Genomic DNA, 21236 nt, shown 5'->3' with positions numbered 1-21236 from the left:
CAAGACTGAATCTGAAGCACTGCCCAACCCTATTGTGTTTCATTACATGAAAAGAAGTCAGATCCTACCACTTCACTGAATTTATTTTTTTTAAAATTGGCTTTGCATTAACGTGACATTGCCTCATATCAAGCCCAACCATGTACTGTAACTCTCTACTTCATTATTGTTCCAAGCATCAGTGAAGCTCCAATGTGTCTGCTCTGCACCTTTCTCTGGTCTTCCTCCCAACCTGGCTAGAATTCAACTAAAGTTTTCTGTATGCAAAGCAGATGCTACGATACAGAGCTATTTAAATACTGATGTCTGCAAAGACATTTCCATCTGTTAAACTTAGACTCAGAGTTGTGTTGGAGTCATTCTGGTTTAAACTAACAGTAAGTATAATAAGCTGGGAGAAATGAACTCCCTAGTTTAAAAGGATTATCTCAGCAAAAAGAGGGAGGCAGCCATGTATAGCAAAAATATGAAAAAAAATCAACAGATGAGATTTCCTGCATTCAGTCATTTCTGCTAATGTTAATTCTGAAATCTCACTGTAACCATGAATGTATCAGATGCTTTAGACAAATCACTTCTTAGCTCAATCTCTCCATCTCCTGATCTGCAATATAGAGATGATGATGATGGTGATGGATTACATATTATATAAAATACTGAGAAGCAACTATGGAATCTGTCCCAAAACAACAACAAAATCTCTTAGGAGATATTATGTTAAATACGCATCCTTAAGAAAAGGCCCACAGCTACATTAAAAAGATTAGGTGGATTAGATAAAACTTTATTTTATACCCACAACAAAACATGGACCTGCTGATGTTTTCAGGCAATCTTCTAAGAGCCTCATACGAGTCTTTTGGAGCTCTGGGCTGTCCCATTCTTCTGGTTCTACTCCCCAGTATAGGTCAATGACCTGGAAAGCCAACAAATAATATTATAATGGTGATATATAGTATTATGCAACTCAACATTCTAAAACATAACAATAAAAGCAATAGTTTAAAGGTTGGGTGTGTCACTTCATGTATTTATGGATAATAGCAAAGGATCAATTCTGTCAAAGGTTAGGACCAAATTTGAGAAGATAATGGGAGATCCATTCTTAAAATGTATAGGTTATGGGAGCACGTTTAACTCCAAGTATCACTAGTTTCAGAACAAGCTTGCTTAGTACTTATGGTGCAGGAGAAGTAAAACAATGCAACAGGCTTTAAGAGTAACTTACAGATACACACACACACTACATATACAATACATAACTGATAATATATAATCCCACCAAATGTGGTTGATCTCAAAAAAAAAAAAAACACAAAGTAGGATCGGATTGAGATTGGATTGAGAAGTCAAGAAAGAAATCTGGGTGAAAGCAACAGCAACCACTTCAGTAGTGTTGTCATGAAAACAACATGAATGTGTTTACTTAGCCCCCAGGAATTGAATTTATTATGACTACTATAGGCACAGTAATTTTAGATGCTGAACTGTTTACACCTTTATTTTGAATTTACTCCATTCACATTCTTTTATTTTGGGAATGTGTGTCTAGATGTCTTTCTGTGGAACAGCCTTTAGGCCAATATCAGCCCCTACATCTATGAATACAGTTGCAGTTCCTTAAAGTGTGTGCTTCTTCTTACATTCGCTTATATGACTCTGTACATCCCTGCTTTATTCTTGGGGCACTGAGGAGGACAGCAGGGCACAAGGGCATTGCAGTAGGAAAAGTAAACCCTTTCCCTAATATTCTAGAGATTCTCAGTACGCCGAACTAATTGTCACCATAATTGTAACAGTGAGCACTAGAATATTTTTAAACAAAGCATGCTGTACATTCAGAGTGCCTTCTAAAATTCTATGGGAAAAATAGTCCCGCAGTACGTTTCGCATCGGCCCATGTTGAGAACTGCAAGAAAACAATCTGTGCTGAAATAGATTTATCTTTGAAAACTCTTGGAATAAAAAAAAAAAAGCTATGACTTGGAAGAGGAAGGAATTAAGTTTGTGCGGGTCAAAGTGGGGCAAGTATAGGTCGAAGGGCATTTGGGTCTAGGACTTTTGGACAGGCTGAGAGACTGGATCCAACCATAGCCTATCCATCAAAAGATGGAGCTCTTGGCCCACATGCAGCCCTCCATGGATACCCACAATCCTCTGTCTTCTAAATTTTTTTTTTTTTATCCTGCCTTTATTATTTTTATAAATAACTCAAGGCGGCAAACATACCGAATACTCCTTCCACCTCCTATTTTCCACACAACAACCACCCTGTGAGATGGGCTGGGCTGAGAGAGAGGGACTGGCCCAAAGTCACTCAGCCAGCTTTCATGCCTAAGGCAAGACTAGAACTCCCCGTCTCCTGCTTTCTAGCCTGGTTCCTTAATCACTAGACCAAAGTGGCTGTCTTCTCCCTTCATGATTAAATAATATTAACTGATTGATTGAACTGGGTCATATATTCATAGTGCTATTTTTAAAAACCCTGCTATTTAATATTTTGTTGTTTGGGTTGCCATAGTCTTGATGACTTTAAAATAGCAGGTGTTTAATTGTTCACATTTTCTTTTGTGCCTACAGATCCAATTTGAATAATATTAAAAGATGGAAGAAAAAAAGAGAAAAACTTGATATGTTTATTTAAAGAAATGAAGTGATACTGTGTGGTTTCACATCATTTTTAGGCTTAGGTGGATAGAAATATGTTATGGCAAGGAACTATTTAAAGGAGCAAAATCTAGTGAAGTAATCATTGGACTGAGTTATCTGATATTTTGGGGTTCTGTGCTGCTTTTTTATTGAAATTCTAAGAAACCATTTTATACATTTGGACCCAATTTGAGATTAACCAAAAAGACTTTCCTTTGCAGGGAATGAAAACTAGTGTTACAGAGCATCACGAATGGAGAAATAGAAACATGAGAAAAATAGACTCTACATGCAAAGTTCAGAGAAGTACCATTGCAAATGCCATTATCATGTTATTATTTGTTTGGTGCTGACAATGTCCTATTCAGTGAGTCATGAAAGGAAACATTTCAATCAGGAATAGGTTTCAAACACCTCCAATGAACCTTCCGTCACTCGTGCAACGTTTTAACAGTTTAATTCTATATATGTCAACCGAGCAAAAAGCCCTACTGAATGGAATGGAACTTGCTCCTAGATAAATGGGCATTGGATTGCCACCTAAAAGCCTTGAAAAATATTAGCAATTGAATGTATTTTTGGGGTGTATGGATGAGGATGCTTAAAGCAACACGTAGGTCATTGGATCCTTGGTGGCTCTGGTCTCTTCCTGTTGCTAATAAATGCCAGGTTGGTGTATAATAAATCCATCCTTATCCATGATTTGGTCATGAGGATAACCAAGACCTGGGTAAGCTTGGGGTGGTGGTGTCCCCTCTCAGAGTTGTTTCTACCTGGGTTCATGCTTGGCATCAGCTGTGAGTCCAGGGTAGGTGGGTATAGGTGGCAGTTGTCACCCCAGAAGCTATGATAGTTCTAGAGGATCTGCAATGCAGATAGCCAGGTGTGAGACCTTATGGCTGAAGTTGGGCTCTAGGGAGCAGCTGGGTTTGTTGCTGTTGTACTGCTGTCCCTGCTACTATATGAAGTGACACCTCTGCCTGAATTGCTGAATTCCATTGCCAGACTGGTGGTTGAATCTCCAAGGCTGATAGTCCTTGGGGATTTTAATCTAAACCTGGGTAGTGTTGACTTTGGAGCTGCTCAGGAGTTCATGGCCACCATGGACCTCTTTCAAATTATTGAGGGTATCAAGCATGCTAGAGGCCACACATTTAATCTAGGGGCAGTTGTCTCAACCCAGTGATCTGAAGGTGGAACACATTACCTTAAGCCCTTTGTCACAGGCAGATCAATATCAGATTGCTTTTCAGCTTACTGGTGCTACCCTCCCAGCAGAGAGCTAAGACCTATTAAATCAGTCGCTCCAGGTGCTTAATGTACCTGGAGATATTTGAGAGCGCACGGGGTCTTGTCTGAGGATCTAATGCTTCCCCCCCAGCTGTGGCCTTATATGCTGCCTAGAATGGTAAGGTAATGGCAGGTAAGGAGGGCCTTGGACTGGATTACTCCTATGTGGCCCTCCTGTATGTCAATACCCAGGTGTGTGTGTGTGTGTGTGGCTTGGTTCTCTGAGGAACTTCAGGAAATTGAAAATCAGAACAGACACTTAGAATGTCATTGGAGGAAAATGAAGAGTGAATCCGATTAAGCACAAGTTAGAGCCATGTTAGAGATTACATCAATAAGTGTAGTGAAATATAGTTATTTTTCCAATCTTATTGTGTCCATTGATGGCCAACCAGTGGCCCTTTTTCAGGTGACCAACTTTCTATTGGGCAGGGATGAGCCTCAGGCTGCAATGAATGGTACTCTAAGAATCTAGTAGACAAATTCACTCAGAGTTGGACTTTGACAAGGCAGGTCCAGCTGAAGTGGCAGAGTCGCGGTCTTGCTTGGATGCTTGACCCTCCTAGTTCTTGGGACCTTCCTTCTGGTGGGGTCCCAAATCAGCTACATCCCACCTAGTAACTCAGCACTGGTTCACAGCATACCAGCATATAAATCCATCGTAAGAAGACCGTAACTGAGGAGACAACATTATGAGAAGGCTTAAATATCATCTCTATATGCATTACTCATAACATTTGCTGAGACATGCTGAGTTCATCTGTATTACAACTATATGAGTTTTATAGCTTTCCTCTAATACTCCTGGGAGTTGTGCTTTGAAAAAAATGGGTAAAGATCTTTTCAAGCCTTGCAAAATGGCGGTTTCAAGAATTCCCTGAGGGAAAGGCGATGATTTAATCCACTTTGGCAGTACCCACTGAAACCTTGTTAAGGTTTAGAAAAATCTGTCAAGAAAAGATGATAGAATCTTTGGTATAAATTCTGAATCTAGATATGCAACATTTGACAGACGGGCTGGTACATATCAATGCAGCAAGATTATCAAATCGTATTGCAACCATACAGTATCTATAACTGCCGTTTTATTCTATGTATCAATTTTATTTTCAAACTGAGCTATTCCTTTAAAAAAGAATCTCTCCGAAACCAGTGTTTAGCATAAGCATTCCCTTTCTAAACCTCAAAAAATTAGCTGACCTTTAAAAATCAAGGAACTTACAAAAGAAAGACCTGCCTTCAGCATAAGCTGGCATATTGCTGTCCTACTTCGGATTTTCATGTGCCAGGCATAATCACAGCATTGCAATTCAATATTTTTGGCCACTGAACTGCAATAATTTGATGCCTGATTGGGTATGCACACATTCTGCTGTATAAAATAAGAATATTTCCCAATTACTCTCTTCCTTCCTTCTTTCTTCCCTCCTCTCCCCCACTATTGTGCATAAAATTATGCAAAACTGCCTGTTTTGTATATAACAAAGCATCTTGACTCAAATATTGCCCAGTGCTAGAAGTAGCAATATTGATGGCTAGCACTGGGCAATATTTGAGTCAAGATTCTTTATTGCTAGAAAGTCTGTGCTAACTATGATGATTGAAAGGCTCTGTGGCAGGCAGCCTTCCCACTTCGATACCTGCAGGCAGATGAGCACGTATGGATAGCATGGGCTTGGGAAAGCATTGATAAACCTTAAGGCAGTGTTGTCCAAACTTGGCCACTTTAAGATGAGTGGACTTCAACTCCCAGAATTCCCCAGCCAGCATGGCTGGCTGGGGAATTCTGGGAGTTGAAGTCCACTCATCTTAAAGTGGCCAAGTTTGGACAACACTGCCTTAAGCGCAGCCTAGGAGTTGGTGAATACTCAAAAGATATCACAGGACAAGCAACTCTACCAATGGCATAACAAGAGCAATAAAAAGCCACTGTAAGTTAAGGGTGTCTAGCATTAGAAGGTGATAACAGTACAATGGAAATATCAAGGCTAGAACATTAATGGCATATAATTATCTTTGGCTGTAAAATCTTCTGAGGGCGCTGCCCTGCTGTTTGATTTTGCTCTCTCTTTGCACAGCACAGTAACAGAAACCACCAGATATAATATCAGACAATCTCTTCCTACTGTGATGGTGATTTTAAGTTCGTACCGTGGAGATAGCAGCCAAAACATAACAGTGATGTTCACATATTGATTACGTGGGCGTGCATTTAGCCTTATGACCCAGAAACAAATGTTCTAGGCATCGTATACTTAGTCACAGAAGAGAATCAACAGAGAGGAATTAACTTTCCAGCAGTCCACAAATTCAGCTGCCATCATTGTTCCATCAGCCCTTTCCTCAAGTTGAGAGCAAGGACATCCATGTGGCAAATTAGTTCCTACAAAGGCCATATGGATTATAGTGGTGCTAGATGGTCCTTTCTAACCTCCACATTAAAAAAAGAAAAAAGCCAAAATATTGAGAGGTAACTAAATTTTACAAGATCTCTGAGTTCTCAGATGAAATCAAGCAAGATTTTAGCCATCTAGTTTTATTTAGTTTTTCATTAATCCTTTAATTGGTCCCAATGATATCGTGTGAAATGATGGGGTGGTGGTCAACTGCACAACATGAGGGTGGCCTATCCTGGTTCATCAAGAATGGGAGAAAAGATCTTTGCTGTATTTGTACTATAGCACGCAATCACACTCCAAAGTATACCTTCACATCAGGGGAAAAAATCTGTTCTGCCCCCGAATCAGTCAACATTTGTTGATGCTGAATGATTACTAACACGCAGTTGTTGGGAAACATATTAAGAATTAGATCCTAGGTCCATCTAGGCCAGCATTCTGCTCCCACAGTGCCAACCAGACATACTTAGGAAATTGTATGATCATATTTTCCTACAAACGGTATTGAAAAAGACATTACTGTTTCTGAATACTGGTGGTAAAATGACCAATCATGAGTGATCCTGACTGGCAGCCAATGACTTTATAGTACATAAATTTAGCTAAATCTCTTTCAGAGCTATCTAGTGTTAGGGTCTTCATTACATCTTATGATATCAAATGCTACAGTTTTACTAAGTGTCTATGAAGACGTATTTCCTTTCGTTTGTCATCACTTCCCATTATTCAGCTTGATAGCTGCCTCTTCAGCTAAAAGAGAGACTACTCTGGACATAAAAATCTCCTTGAGGATAGCTCAGTATGCTTAGGTGACATGCCAGCCAGATCAGGCCACTGAGTTAAGGCAAGGAAGCTGTACCTCTATGTAAAACTTTTTGTTTGACAGCAGCTCATTGCTGGAAGCAATATTTATTTCCTGCAAGCTATGTATGCTTTCTGAGCCTTCCTTGCTTGACAGATCTCCCAAGGTATGGATCTTTTTCACCTGGACTTTAACTTCTGTTCTCTTGCTGTCTTTCTAGAATCATTACTGTTTGGGTTTGTGGATTACAGTTCTGTGAATCTCTCCGGCCATGTCTTTTGGGATTAGACCTTGAACTGTATAACTGTGCTGCTAACTTTCCCAGGTCCTAACCCTGTCTTGACAGCCAAGAAAGCAAACCAATGGATCATTGGACAAATCAACCCAGAGTTCTCACTCAAGGCATAAATGACGAGGCTCAGATTGTCCTACTTCAGACATTATGCGAAAACCCAGTTCTCTGGCAAAGGCTCTAATGCTGGGAAAGGGGAAGGAAAGAGAAGAAGAGGGTGACCAGTACAAAGGATGGATTCAATTACAGTGGCAATGAGTGTATTGTTGGCAGACTTGAAAGAACTTGGTTAGGGATAGATCATCATAGAGCAAATCTATCTATGTGGTCTTAAGGAGTCGAAAACGACTTGATAGCACATAATCAATCAATCAATCAATCAGTCAATCAATCAAACAAACCCTGTCTTGGGACAAGCCACAACAAAGGTGCAGAGAGAGCTATAGCTAGAGCTACTAATACCTGTAGTATTTGCTACAGGTGCAGTAGCAGCTGCATAGTGATGAAGTTGTTTGCACAAGTTCTGCATATGATATATCAACATTCATACTACCGACAGATTTTGTTTGGCAGGCTTATGAACATAACAGTTTAAATTTTGAATGTAGAAAACACTACCTGAAATTCCATCCCATAGTTTTCCCTGCAGAATTCACGTAGCTTGGGATACACATGTTCTCGTAAAGCATTTCTTTGTGCAACTGTATCTGTAAGCAAGGAGGTGAAAAAGTTTTAATAAAATTGGTGGCAACGGTATATTTATAGCTCTGTAGTTTTATGTAGAAGAGAACACTTATTTTAAAAATTGTGAACATAAGCGTAATGCAGAAATCTGATTCTATGCTCTAGGGAATAGCTTGCTGAACAGAAACACTTACTGTGACATTTACCCATATTTAGTTGAACAGTTATTCCAATAATTCAGCATAATGTTTATATAAGACACAGATTTTGGATTTTTTTTTAGCTAGCAGTAGCTCTAGAAAGGTAAGACCAGGAGCAATCAAGCCGTCATAAGACACCCTTCAAGACTCTGATTGTGACATAAGATAGGGATAATGAAATGTGATATTTTAAAGTATGTGTATTTTGAACAGTATGCTCTTTTTATTTCTCTTTGTCTCTCTTGAATATTCTGAGGTTGTTGTGTTTCATAGGATTACCATCTTACTCAACAGGAAGCTATTCTGAATCATACAGACCATGAAGTTCTAATGAGACAGAAGCAGATCCCTCTTTGGAAATTAGAGCATCTTCTGACATCACCCAACCTTCAGTGAGATGATGGAAAGTTGTACTCAGTACTATTATTTTGGCACAACAATGGTTGAGTGACTTTAGAAGATGCTACAAGTCCCTAATAGGGTTCCTCATCAAGGACGTTTAGCCACCACAATACTCATCAACCTTGCAGAGCAAGCTGGCTACACTGGATGAAACCTTTTCCTTTTTCCTTTCATGTCCAAGACCTGAGTATGTGACGTTTTGTGACTGAAAATATTTAAAGATGTGGTATATTTTAAACTGTTTTAAAATAAAACAACTGAATTTTAACTGCCAAAAAACAAAGTTCGTCATTATACAGATTTTGCGGTGGCAAGAGGAAGAGCAGTACATAACATTGATTATAACAACACTCAGTTTTGAGATATTTCTGTTATGGAAAGTGAGATAAAACTGAATAAATTTAGTATGATTGAGCAGGAATTAGCTGATAATAAACAAGCAAACAAACAAATACACACACACACACACACACACACACACACACATTGATGATAAGGACTGGCTATGACGCTGTTGAGTGCATTTTTATTTTCTCCAACCCAACATGCTTTGGACAGGATGTATAAGGATTCAGAACTCTGTATGGGTGTCCTTCAGCAGGGAAAGGGTTCATTTCTGGAAACAGAACAAGGCCAAATTTAGTATGGCAGGAAAAGCTGACTGCTCCATTTTAAGCCTCTCTCCAGAGTGGAACATATGCCATTCCTTTGTACTTCCTGAATTGACAATGAAGATATGGAAATGATTGACAGCTTCTGTCTTTTAGGACTGACTATCAACAATAAAGGAACCAGAAGACGAGCACTTGGTAATGAAAGCCTTGGAAAAAATATTCAGAAGCCACAATATGTCTGTATCAACAAAGATCAGAACTATGCAGACAATGGTTTTCCCTGTGAAGGGAAAGTTGGAGCTCAAAGAAGCAGTATGAAAAGAGTATGGACACTTTTGAATTTTCATGCTGGAGAAGATTCCTGAGAATATCATGGATAGCAAAGAAAACAAATAAATGTAAAAGAAAACACTCAATGCACAAACGACCAGGTTCAAATTAAAATACTTTGGACACATTATGCAAAGACCAAGTTCTCTTGAGATGTCTCTAATGCTGGGAAAGGTAGAAGGAAAGAGAAGAAGCTGGCCAGCAGCAAGGTGGATGGACTCGATTACAACAATGTTGGTACACCACTGGAAGATGTGAAAGGCCAGACTGGGGACAGATCATCCTGGAGAATGTCTGTCTGGACAGTTCCTGAGAGCTGGCACTAACTCGATGGCATAATCAATCAATCTTGTGCTCCCCGTAAATACATACACACATTCAGACCCAGCCCAAAGGGAAAATACACACACACACACACACACACACAGAAATACGCACACAATATGAAGCGAATACAGATTCTTTTATGGCCACCCCTGGTAAAAGCATTGAAAAGAATTCAAGAAGCCCCACACTGCTTGCTTTCCCTAATTTGTTAACAACTTACTTAGATTTACCATTAGTGATGCTGGAAAATTCTCAGTTGTAAAATAATGTGGCATGATATAAGAAAGCAAAATAATTTTTCTTTTCATAAGTGAGAGTTTCAAAATGTAGTAACAGATTTGTATTTATCTGATTTCTTTTTCTTCCTAGCATTTTTCCCACAGGTGCAGGGTCTGCTTCTTTTTCAGATCAACCAAATGTTGATTCGTTGGTGGCAAGAGGAACTGACCGACCAGCTTGTCGCCCAAGCCTGACGTCATAGGCTGAGAAAGAGTGACTGGCTCAAAGTCACCAGCCACCTTTCAAGCCTAAAGCGGGACTAGAACTCACAGCCTCCTGTTTTCTAGCCTGGAGCCTTAACCATAGGGAGAAGGGCAGGAGGGCCATTGAGAATGCCATGTTTGAATTCAAATGCAGTGGGAGCAGCTAAGGGGAAGACACTGGGGAAATTGGCAAGGGGGCTGGTAAACAGGCCATGTGGGGAAGGAGGATTCACAGAGGCAAGGTGCACCAGTCTTGCTGTGCAGGTGCAAACTTCAGATTTTTGTCTCTGGAACCACCCAAATGATCTGGGTTTAATTTGGCTGGTGCCATCTGGCTAGACTTCCAGCCATAAGGTGTTTGTGTCCTCATGGAACAGAAGAGTTTATTTTTCATGAACACTCATGAATTTGGCAGTATAGCCTAGATGGCAAGAATATCGGGAGGGGGAAAAGTCTAGCTGGTCACTAAAAGGCAGCATCTCTTCAGTGTCACCTAGTGGCTGTTTGGAGTTTGACAACCACATATGGTGATTATATCACTCTATAATAAAGACACTGTGATCTCTTAATAAATCTTGTGGAATTTGCCTGGGTACTTTAGCGGTAGGATAAGTTTCTTTATAGAACCGTACAGCATGAACAATTATGCCTACTTCCCCATATCTATAGAGACAGATCTGTGGGTCCCCACTCTCTTCCTGTATCATCCTTCTTAAACCATAGATGGCAATATGTCACATCAGGCCAAAATAAAAGCTGGCTTTCTTCCATAGAATTCAGGATGTAACATTAAAGCTGAATCCTTTAGCAGCTGCAAAAATATTTTGACATTCAGTATCTAGTATACTCTGTTCTACAACTGCCTTATAATACTTTGATTTTAGAAGGCCTCCAGGCTTTAAACCAGTTTTCTATAGTGTGATGGAAACAGACTTAAACAGGTCTGGTTTTCAATGATTCTACAGGAGTAAGAGAAATCAAATGCTTTCAAGTAAGTTGTTTTAACCATCAGTTAATAGCTAATACCATATTTTCAATTCAGCTGGTATCATTTCTGCTTTCATGTGTAAATGCATAATATACATATTTAGATACCCCAAAAGTGCCAACAGGTACCTGGATTGGACTTTTCCTCCATGATTAAAGTTTGTGATATCTAGAGAAGGGATCTTTGCCTTCTTTCATGTCGGTTCAGAGATTTATTATTTCTTTAGTACATTTATATCCTGTGTTTTCCACTAAAAATAGTGCTTCTACACTTAACTGCTTCCTCTGTTTGAGTGAGCTATTAAGTCAATTAATGGCACATCTTAACCAGCTTCTCTGGGGATCAAACATTGTGTTGACTGGATGTCTACCCATTGCAGTTAACAATGAACAGAGAAGAATTTATGTAATTCTATTAAATGAAGGAGACAGACTGAAAATTAGCTAGTTAGAGTTCAACAGTTCTTGCTCTACTCCTGTATCCATGGAGTTTCTTCAGCCTTGGAGCTAGATGTGAACTATCTTTACATTCAGATGAATGCAGTTATTTAGGAAACCATTCAAAGAGCAAGAAGACCTCTTTTTGCCTAAATGTGGAAATTTATTTTTACTAGAATAAGTGTGAAACTCAGCAGGTATAATACAGAGTGTGTTAAGAAGGCTAGCAAACCCACTTTACCACGTTCCTCCATATCTTGGAGTGTGTTTGAAAAGGCAGTGACAATAATTAAGAAGGAATAAACTAATTAGGATGAATGACAGGCAATCTATTTTAATTATATAAATTTCTAACCTGCATTTTTGAGGCAGGATCTCTCTAAAATGAGTCTGCTTTATAATGAAATAAAACAATTTAGTTTTTATTTTAACGTAGGAGGGGGTTTTAAATATCAGCCCTTTGAGAAGCAAAATAATGTTTGCTTCTTGTTGCTAAAATTGAAAGGAAGAAGTTATTTTTGTATCGTATGAATTAAATACTCTGATAGCACTCTGTACTAAAGATAATATCTGTAAAAATGCAGAACAAAATAACAATCTTTATTTATTTCAAAGTCATAATGATTATATGATTGTGCGTTCAGAGTCTGGGAGCATAATCTTATTTATTATACAGTATAATATTCAGGGCTATAGATATGGATCCAGATATGTACATTTCTAACTGTTTAAAAGGACTGAGCCACTGTTTTGGGTTTTAAGCAAAAAGGGGAAGTGAGGAAAAATCCTCTCTCTTAATCCAGAATAATTTCCCACAAGCTAAGCTTGCATCAAGATTTATTCCCCCTTCCACAAATACCTACAGTGGAGCCGTGGATTATTAAACTAATGGACTTGGCTCAAATGGCAAAACTAACAGCCTTAATAAGAGATAATACTGTTTCTAAATTTGTCTCCTCATGGCAACCCTTCCTAGATTACATGCTTGGGTTGGGAAAAAATGAAGCTTTGATTGTGGGATTTAATGATTAGATGGTTTGTATTGATAGAAATAATGTGAATTAGGATTAAATAGTGGTAAGAGATTAACTTTTTTCTAATTTATACTTATATCTGTATTGGAGATAGTCGGAAGTCACTTTCTGTTTCATCTTCCTACTTGATCTCACTTTTTAATCTTTTTGTCTTTTTCTTTTAGCTCTATCTTCTCTCTCTTCTATACTTTCTGATTTGTATTTTAATTGTACTTTTTATATATCTTAATAAAAGTTTGGATCAAAAAAAGATTTATTCCCCCTTCCACCATTTTGTTCTTAACCTGGAACATTTCATAAGAACTTTCATAGTGTTTTGTATTATAATGGATCAAAACCCCAAATATTTTTGAATCTCTCTCCATGTAGAATAGTGGAAACTCAAAACAAGGTTCCTATTTTCTCTTTTTCTCTATTTTGGACTAAAGCCACGGAAGTAGGTGGGATGAGAGTGCTATCTACTACCCAATTTACTGAAAAATTGATCATGGATATGATTTTTAAAACATTTAAACAATATAAAAAGTTTCTGTAGCAATAGCAACAATTGAAGCAATAGTTAAGAATGCTTTGGAACAGGGGAAGCCTAATTCTAAGCTCAGAACATTTGAAACTTGGAGTTCAGAATATATTGCATACTTCTTATTAGCAGTTGACAGTACTGTATTTCACAAATTCAGTGGGGTTTATTTATTTCTTAGTAGACCTCAGAAAGATCACCCAGATCCTGCAAGGTGGTACACAATGTTTAGTCCCTTCCTCTGGTGCCCAAGACATAGTTCTGTACTTCTCAAACTTAGTGGGATTACTAAGCAAGCAGCTGTTGGTTCATTCACAGAATTACTCCTGACTCCATGATTTGAATAATAGGTACATATACTAATGGATTGAATGAACCATTCGATCATTAATTTTGCCTCCATGCTCCTGGCCCATTAGGAACTTTTTTTTTTAAAGTCCCTTTTCTTAAAAAAATTAAAACCTTTTCTTTTCTGTATTTCTTTTCATCTATTTATCGATTGCTTTGAGAATGTGTACTTCCTGGAGAGATCATGGGCTTTAGCTGAGCCGTGTATTCATAATTAGTATGCAAACATACTGCTTTTATTGTTTCAGAGGTCAGTACTTTAGCAGAAAGATCAGTTTAGGCTGAACACGGAGTTTTTCCAAATTAGTTCCACTGCTTTAGACATGTTTCATCTGTCCATGCTAATTATTTAAGAGTATTTTCCTAAACAAATATCTTGGATTGCAAGCTGAAACAAATGCAGGAAAAGCTTCTGAATCAACATACAAAGGAAAAATAAGCTACCGCTAATTAAAAGGTGAATGAGGCTCGTTAATTATAGTCCTCAATATATTTTGCTGTGTATCTTCCATTGTCTCCATTGTCTATACCTGGGAGTTTGTAATAACATTTGCTTAAATCAGTGTTATCCAAACTTGGCCACTTTAAGATGAGTGGACTTCAACTCCCAGAATTCCCCAGCCAGCCATGCTGGCTGGGGAATTCTGGGAGTTGAAGTCCACTCATCTTAAAGTGGCCACGTTTGGACAACACTGGCTTAAATACATGGGGAGAGGGAGGTTTCAATTTCATACAGCCATATCCCACAATAAATCAATCCCACTAACCACATTTCTTCCAGATAAATTCCTCTGAATTGCTGTGCATTTCTTCTGTTCCAAAAAGCTTTTGGCTGAACATTAGCAGAGAAATGGAGATGTTTGAGTGTTAACAGCGATGTTGCCTCCACCTATTATGTTCTCCAAAAACAACCACTGTTTGCAGTTCTACCTAGACTGTCATCTGATTACTTTCCAAACATTGTGGAAATGAAACTATTGTGTTTCTTACAGTTTTCTTCTCTGGAGGACCCCCGAGCAACAAGCTCTCTGAATTGGATAATACTTTTACCCACTGGCAAACGTACAGCATCTGTTACAGCCACAGGAAAGTTCTCTGGGGGAGGAGGAAACCTTTCAGACTATGCGTTGTTAGCACTGTCTTTATTATTCTTCCTTACTTCCTTCAGATGTATGCTGTTTTAAGCAGGTTATGTAAGTACTAGTAGAAGCAGAGGGACAAGGAGATGATCCTGAAGGTCACCAGGCAGAAATGCATGCCCTATGATTTTTATTGGATCCTGCCAATTTAGAGACTTCCTACTGTGTTGCAATCAGGAGGCTGATCTTGTACCTTGCTGTTCTATTCTATAGCTTGAGGCATTTGATTCAAAGCTTGTAGTGATTTTGGGGGGGGGGGGGGTTGGGAGGGCAGATAGATTTCTCTGTACTTCTGTTAATCCAACAACATTATTCAAATGGATTCGGAAAGGTAACTGATTCTCTTTCCTCTTCAAATACACAAGAGCATGCTACAAAATTCAGTCAGCTGAATAGCTAAGACTGCAAGGAATTTGGAAAAGGAATTTCTACATATTAATTCTGACATCTCTGGTTCTCGCCTATGACTATTCCAAGGCAATGGTGGCTTGCTCTACATTTCTAAACTTCCTTGCTAGCATTCTTTTAACCTTTAAGGCAAGCGCAACAGAGATGGTGCAAATTAAGTTTTAAAATTGCTAACAGAGACTATTGTTGTTGATTGCAATTAAAGGCTGCAAACAGCAAAGTCTAGAAGGACCAGAATTACTGTAATCAAAATTAATTTAGAACAAGTACTCTCGGTACCCTGAATATGTTTCCTGGGTGATTTCTACAACAATTACCACTATAATCAGAATCAATATTACAGTTAAAATGCAATGAATGAATATGTTTCCTGGTGATTTCTAGGGTGATTTCTATAAAAAATATAAGCAATATTACTGTTAAAATGCAATGAATCGGTAACTCTCAACATATAATACATTCTTACTTAAAATACTGAAAAAATAGAGTTGTTGAGAATTTGGCAGCATACATATGACAACAATAACAATAATTATAATAATATCATCTAGAAACCTAGAAGACTCTATCTATCCATCATGCATGCATGCATGCATCCATTCACACACACACAATTTTGCATAACATTTTGTAGCGGTGAGAAACCTCTACATAAGGGACTTGCTGGTGTATTCCTCAGATACCATATCTATCTAGTTATGTTGCCAGTAATGCTTTAAATATTTATTTGTACGTGAAAAGCTGATTGCACACAACAAAAAGCAACAGAAATACAAATTGCTTTACATTCTTTAAAAATAAAATGCAGACAGTCCCTTTGAAGCACTAGGGAGGGACAAAAATGATGGGTTCAGCCACATTAGGCTTACTAGTAGGATGCATCTGAATCATGCTGTCTTCTTCATATTATTCCACATACGAGAACAAGGATGGTGCAGTAGCCAAGGGGTTAGACTAGGAGTGGGAAGACCCAAGTTCTAATCCCTCCTCAAGCACAGAAGCTCACTGGAGATTTTGGGTCAGTCACAGTCTCTTGGCCCAAGAACCAGTGTGGTGTAGTGGTTAGGTGGACTGGCCCTGGATTCAAGTCCACGCTTCTGGGACCAAAACATGTCACGTCCTATAGGGGTTCATAGACATAAAAAACGTGGCTGGCTGTAAGCTAATGCTTTGATTGGACCTGGTATATCTGTCTGGAAAAAGGATAAAATTAAGGTAGCATGATAAAAAAAACACAGACACACACCCTGAGAACAAAAGGGACAGTGGGGAAGAGTTCAATGATTTTTTTTCCTCCCCAAATATGCCCAGAAGCCCAAAAAGATTGCATCCCCTTATGCTGATATCCCTAGGGATCTGAAATTGCTGTATAACTGTCTGTTCTCTCTAGTCTACTGAAATATTTGTAAATATACAGCTTGTTTAAAAACATAACAAGGCTCCGGGGCTTTTTTGCCACAAGGAAACTGGTTCAGCTGCTTTCAGACTATTTCAGTATCTTTTCAAGACTACAAAATAAACAACAAATAAAGAATGCTGGCCATAATCCAGTTGTAATAATTACAGATAGAGATATAAATAACCTTATAGATTTTACAGAATCACAGAATTGGAAGTAGGTAATTAAAAGCATCTTTGACAGATGGCCTTGTACAATTCATGGCCATCTATGTGTGGAAGACTGCTTCTGTTTGCTTGACAAAAACAATGAGATATCTAATGGGTTGGCACAATGCTAATTTTTGATCTCACCTAAGATATGGGATTTTCTGTTTTACCTTAATTTCTCTCCATATGCATCTCCAAAGGGGGGGGGGATGCTTTTCTGTGAATGTGTCATAGATAGAGAACTTCTGGTCTGTAGATATAGTCCATCTTGTGCAAGGTCTCCAACTGGCCCAGTGGTGTCCTCCTCTTCATCAAACAGAGCTTGCCATGTTGAAGTGCAGGAGGCAGCTTTCTGTTGGGAGGGGGGCTTGCCTCTTCCCATAGAAAGGGGAGAGACCGGGTGGGGCAAGATCTGGGGACAACTGCATACCCTTGTTCCATGAAGACATTGTGGAGCTACAGCTGTACCATGAGGTATAGCTGAAAACAGTTGGAATGCTTGCAAAGATGACTCTGCTTTGGCCATTCCCATGTTTTTCTTCACCGAGGAAGGCACAGAGTAACCAGAACGAAGCTGTATTACTGTGGTTCTGAGCCCAAGATGCCTTTGCCCAGGAAGGAAAATGCAACCATCATCCTATGCGTCCCCCTGCACAGATTACAAACGATGCCACAGTGATAATGCAAAATCATCAGGAATGGATGAGAAAGCCAAGTAAAACTTCAGGCAATTTCTTGTGCTAAATTAATGTAGCAAACATTTTAGGGAGAACGACAAACAGGAAGCATGACAAGGAAAAGTCAAGTTTTAGTTCTGGCTCAACTATGTTGTAACCTAAATTGACTTCCCAGCCTTTTATAGCATTGCAGAAGGGAATCTGGTGAGACTTTGATATCACTGGAACAGCATATCCAGTATACGTTTGGTTATTTTCTGCCATTTTGTGGGTTTAATGATGGAGATTGGAATCACTTCCTTCAGTAGAATTAAAACCTGGGAAAATGAGCTGAAATTGCACTACTGAAATTCAGTCATTTTCCCACCAAATTTGGGAGCATAATTTCAGTGTGCTGGAAACCATTAAAAAGATGAGTTGAGCTGTATGGAGCCCACAAGCTACGGGCTTTTTCATTCCTGCTTTATAGTGAGTCCAATCCCTACAGCCTAAAAATTATGTATGTTGTTTAAACCTCACCACCTGTCCTCCCTTTTAGTCACAACTGCGGCCTGCAACCATAGTTTGAGGCATTGGGGGAAAAAAAGTAGTTACAAAACTAATGACATATTATGCATGGGCATTTGCAAAGGGAGGCAGTGACAAAATGTGCATTGTGATGTTGCAATGCCAACTCCATCCTTTTCGTACTTGCGTCATGTTCTCACATGCAAACAAGGCATGAAGCTTGCTTTGTGATGTCATGATGAATGTTTCATTGTTTTGATGAAAGCTCGGTCTGCTACAGAAGTCCATGATCTTATGCCTCTTTCCCAGTTCTCAAAAGGACTTTTAGTATAAAAGAAATGATGCTTGGTAGTCAGAGAACTTCACCCAATTACAAACATACAGATCGATTGATCTATCCTTCCTTCCTTCCTTCCTTCCTTCCTTCCTTCCTTCCTTCCTTCCTTCCTTCCTTCCTTCCTTCCTTCCTTCCTTCCTTCCTTCCTTCCTTCCTTCCTTCCTTCCTTCCTTCCTTCCTTCCTTCCTGGCAGTGCAGGAAAGTTGTTTTGTTATTCAGGATCAAGTACTACCTTGGGTGGGACATTTATTGAATTACATCTTTTGGAGGCTTCTATTAGATCAGATGGAAGGATTGCATGGATTGGTCATTGAGTTCTCAGTGATAAGAGCTTGGCAGGAGTAAACTGCTCTATGGGAGCAGCTGGAAAAGATGCCATGTAGAAATGCCCTCAGGATTGGGATTGTCAAAACAAAGGAAGTGAAGTCTAAGCAATGAAAAGAACTTTCAGAGAGCTTGGCGTTACTTATCGAAAGCCAAGGTGTTGGAGACCACAGAAAGTTGTTGAACACTGGCATTATTATAAACGTACTAACTATAAGACCACATATAAGACTTAATTTGGGGATTCAGTGCAACAATGATTCAATAAAATCTCCAAATCAAATCAACTTTCTAAATCATCTCAAACTGTCAAATCCAACTAGATATTTCCAAATCGGTTTTGAATCAATTTCACAACTTGATTAAAATTTTTGAGGCTTGTAAAGTTTGCAACAGTCTAGCTGTTCCTCCACAGATGGCCAAAGCTGAGGGTGGGTCAAGTGTAATGGGCTCTCTAAGGATAAATTAGCCAGTGAGTTTATCATCTCATTAAATGCTGATCTTGACTTAAGGAAGGTGGTAATATTTTGGAATTGGACTATTTTCACATCAGGGCTCTGGATGGCCTAACTGAAATGTTTCCCTTGCTATTTTACTAGTATGGTAAGACAGTCTAGTTACCTGAGAAACATGCATTAATCCAAGCAGTGACCAAGTCATATTTTAAATAAAAGTAACTGCATGACTTGTTTTGCTATTTTGTCCTTCTCTGCTTGATTCTTTGGCCCAGAACATAGTGGGAAATTGTGAGCCACAGACAAGCCTAAGTAAAGAATATGATAGAGCAGAAATGTAGAACGCTTTGGATTCAACTCCAAAAAGATGCTTCAAACAGCTGTGTGGGTGAACAGAGAACTGGTGTGCAACTTCTTGAAGCAGCTGTGCCTTTTGCACCTGCCTTGTGAAGTTGCTGTGTGACCTCGAGAAAAGGAGCAGCTAATTTAAGAAAACGTTTGTATTCCGAAATGCTCCAAAGCACTTTCCTGGAACTGAGTGCAAAACATTGCACACCTCTACAGCCCCGTGTGTATGTGATGAGAATCGTATTTTGATTCCCTGTGTTACAGATGGCACGCCTGATTTTCCTGTGGGCAAAATTCCTTACTTTCTTAATTTAAAAATAATTACCTCCAGCTTCAAAACAGACATAGACAGAAATACGTCTCAATATACAAAACGTAGGAACCAGGCAACAAAATCTATTCAGCTAGTCTTGCAATTGTATGTCTTGTATGTTCTGATGATTCAAATCTAGGAAGAACGGTTTGATATTAGATGAATAAATCCTCAGGGAGTATGGATCATAATAAATAAACAAAAAATGTAAAGGAAGTTCAACCAGTACAATTAAAAAACACAACTAAAAAACCACTTTTAAAGCGCATACTTTAAAAAGTTGCCAAGCTCCGCAGATACTGTGTCTAATGAACACAAAGAACTAATCTTCATCACCAGGCTAAAGTATGTCTTTCCGCATATCAAAGCAAGTAAGTAGATCAGGCCTAAAAGTTACTTGCAATATTACTTATTAATTTGTTGCTTGTCGTCATAGCACTTAGTATCAAAATGGACACCCAATCTCCTTAATATAGTAGATGTGAGATTGTGTTAGTCATACTAATTCAGACCGTGCAAAGCTTTGAAGGCATGCTTCCTTTTGACAAAACTTTGAATTGCTCAGCAGATCCTGAAGGGGGAACCAGCTCCAGAGCAGTAAACAGAACAGGTAGCTTTCATGCGCTTCATAGTCGTTTGGAGATTCAATCACTTTTCTACTGCTTTGGGGGTAGTTACAAACCATGTATGTCGTCACAACTTCCCTAAATGGAGAAAGCCAGAAGGACCTGAGTTGTATGACAAGATGGGCTCTCTGACATTAAAGTGAGTCATGAACCAATGAATGTTCTCATCTCATTCAATTCTGCCTATCCGGGCTATTTTGGAGGGGTAGGAAAACTAACCTTGCTTTGGGCTTCATTTATTTCCCAGTTCTCAACTTGGTCACTATGGCCAGCCACAAGTGTTGACTTTGCTTTCATTTGTGCTAAGAGAAGTTTCATTTCCATGATATTCCCCCAATGCAGCTGGGAATTCAATGGAATTATCAGCACTCTGATTATGGACCAAAGGCTGTCCAGGATGCTGTCTTCAATCAAACCTTACTTTGACTGGGGAAACACAGATGCAAGATTTACACAATTATTTTTAAGAATACAGGGTGGCAAAGGTGTGGCTACCATTTATTTTGTGCCACCCTCTTTCTCTGGGGCCTGCTTGTCTCCATGATATTCTGTCGGCCTGCTTAGGGTATATCTGATAACACAACTGGCGTGGATTCAATGCCACTGACTCATCAGTAGCTCATGAACTACAAGGGGGCAGTGGGATGTATCTAGAAAATTATGGGTTTATTCTGTGTCCCATCTTTGCCTATCACT

At 39.0% G+C, this 21236-nt stretch overlaps 1 protein-coding gene across 1 annotated transcript in view; it reads right to left on the bottom strand.

Moving 5' to 3' along the window:
* NWD2 (NACHT and WD repeat domain containing 2) overlaps positions 1–21236 on the bottom strand; it is a 61712-nt gene that overhangs the window by 22816 nt on the left and 17660 nt on the right. Inside the window, exons 2-3 of the mRNA XM_088131562.1 lie at positions 8051–8139; positions 800–916 (exon numbers count right to left, since the gene is read on the bottom strand). Coding sequence (XP_087987688.1) covers positions 800–916; positions 8051–8139 — 206 coding nt within the window. The remainder of the gene's footprint in view (positions 1–799; positions 917–8050; positions 8140–21236) is intronic.

Source organism: Python bivittatus, unplaced genomic scaffold (assembly GCF_059951505.1).
Source record: "Python bivittatus isolate LINGU-HERP-01145 unplaced genomic scaffold, Pbiv_v1 ctg000960_np1212, whole genome shotgun sequence".
Classification (NCBI taxonomy): domain Eukaryota; kingdom Metazoa; phylum Chordata; class Lepidosauria; order Squamata; family Pythonidae; genus Python; species Python bivittatus.
The sequence above is the reverse complement of the archived record's forward strand: the minus strand, read 5'-3'. Positions and strand labels throughout refer to the sequence as shown.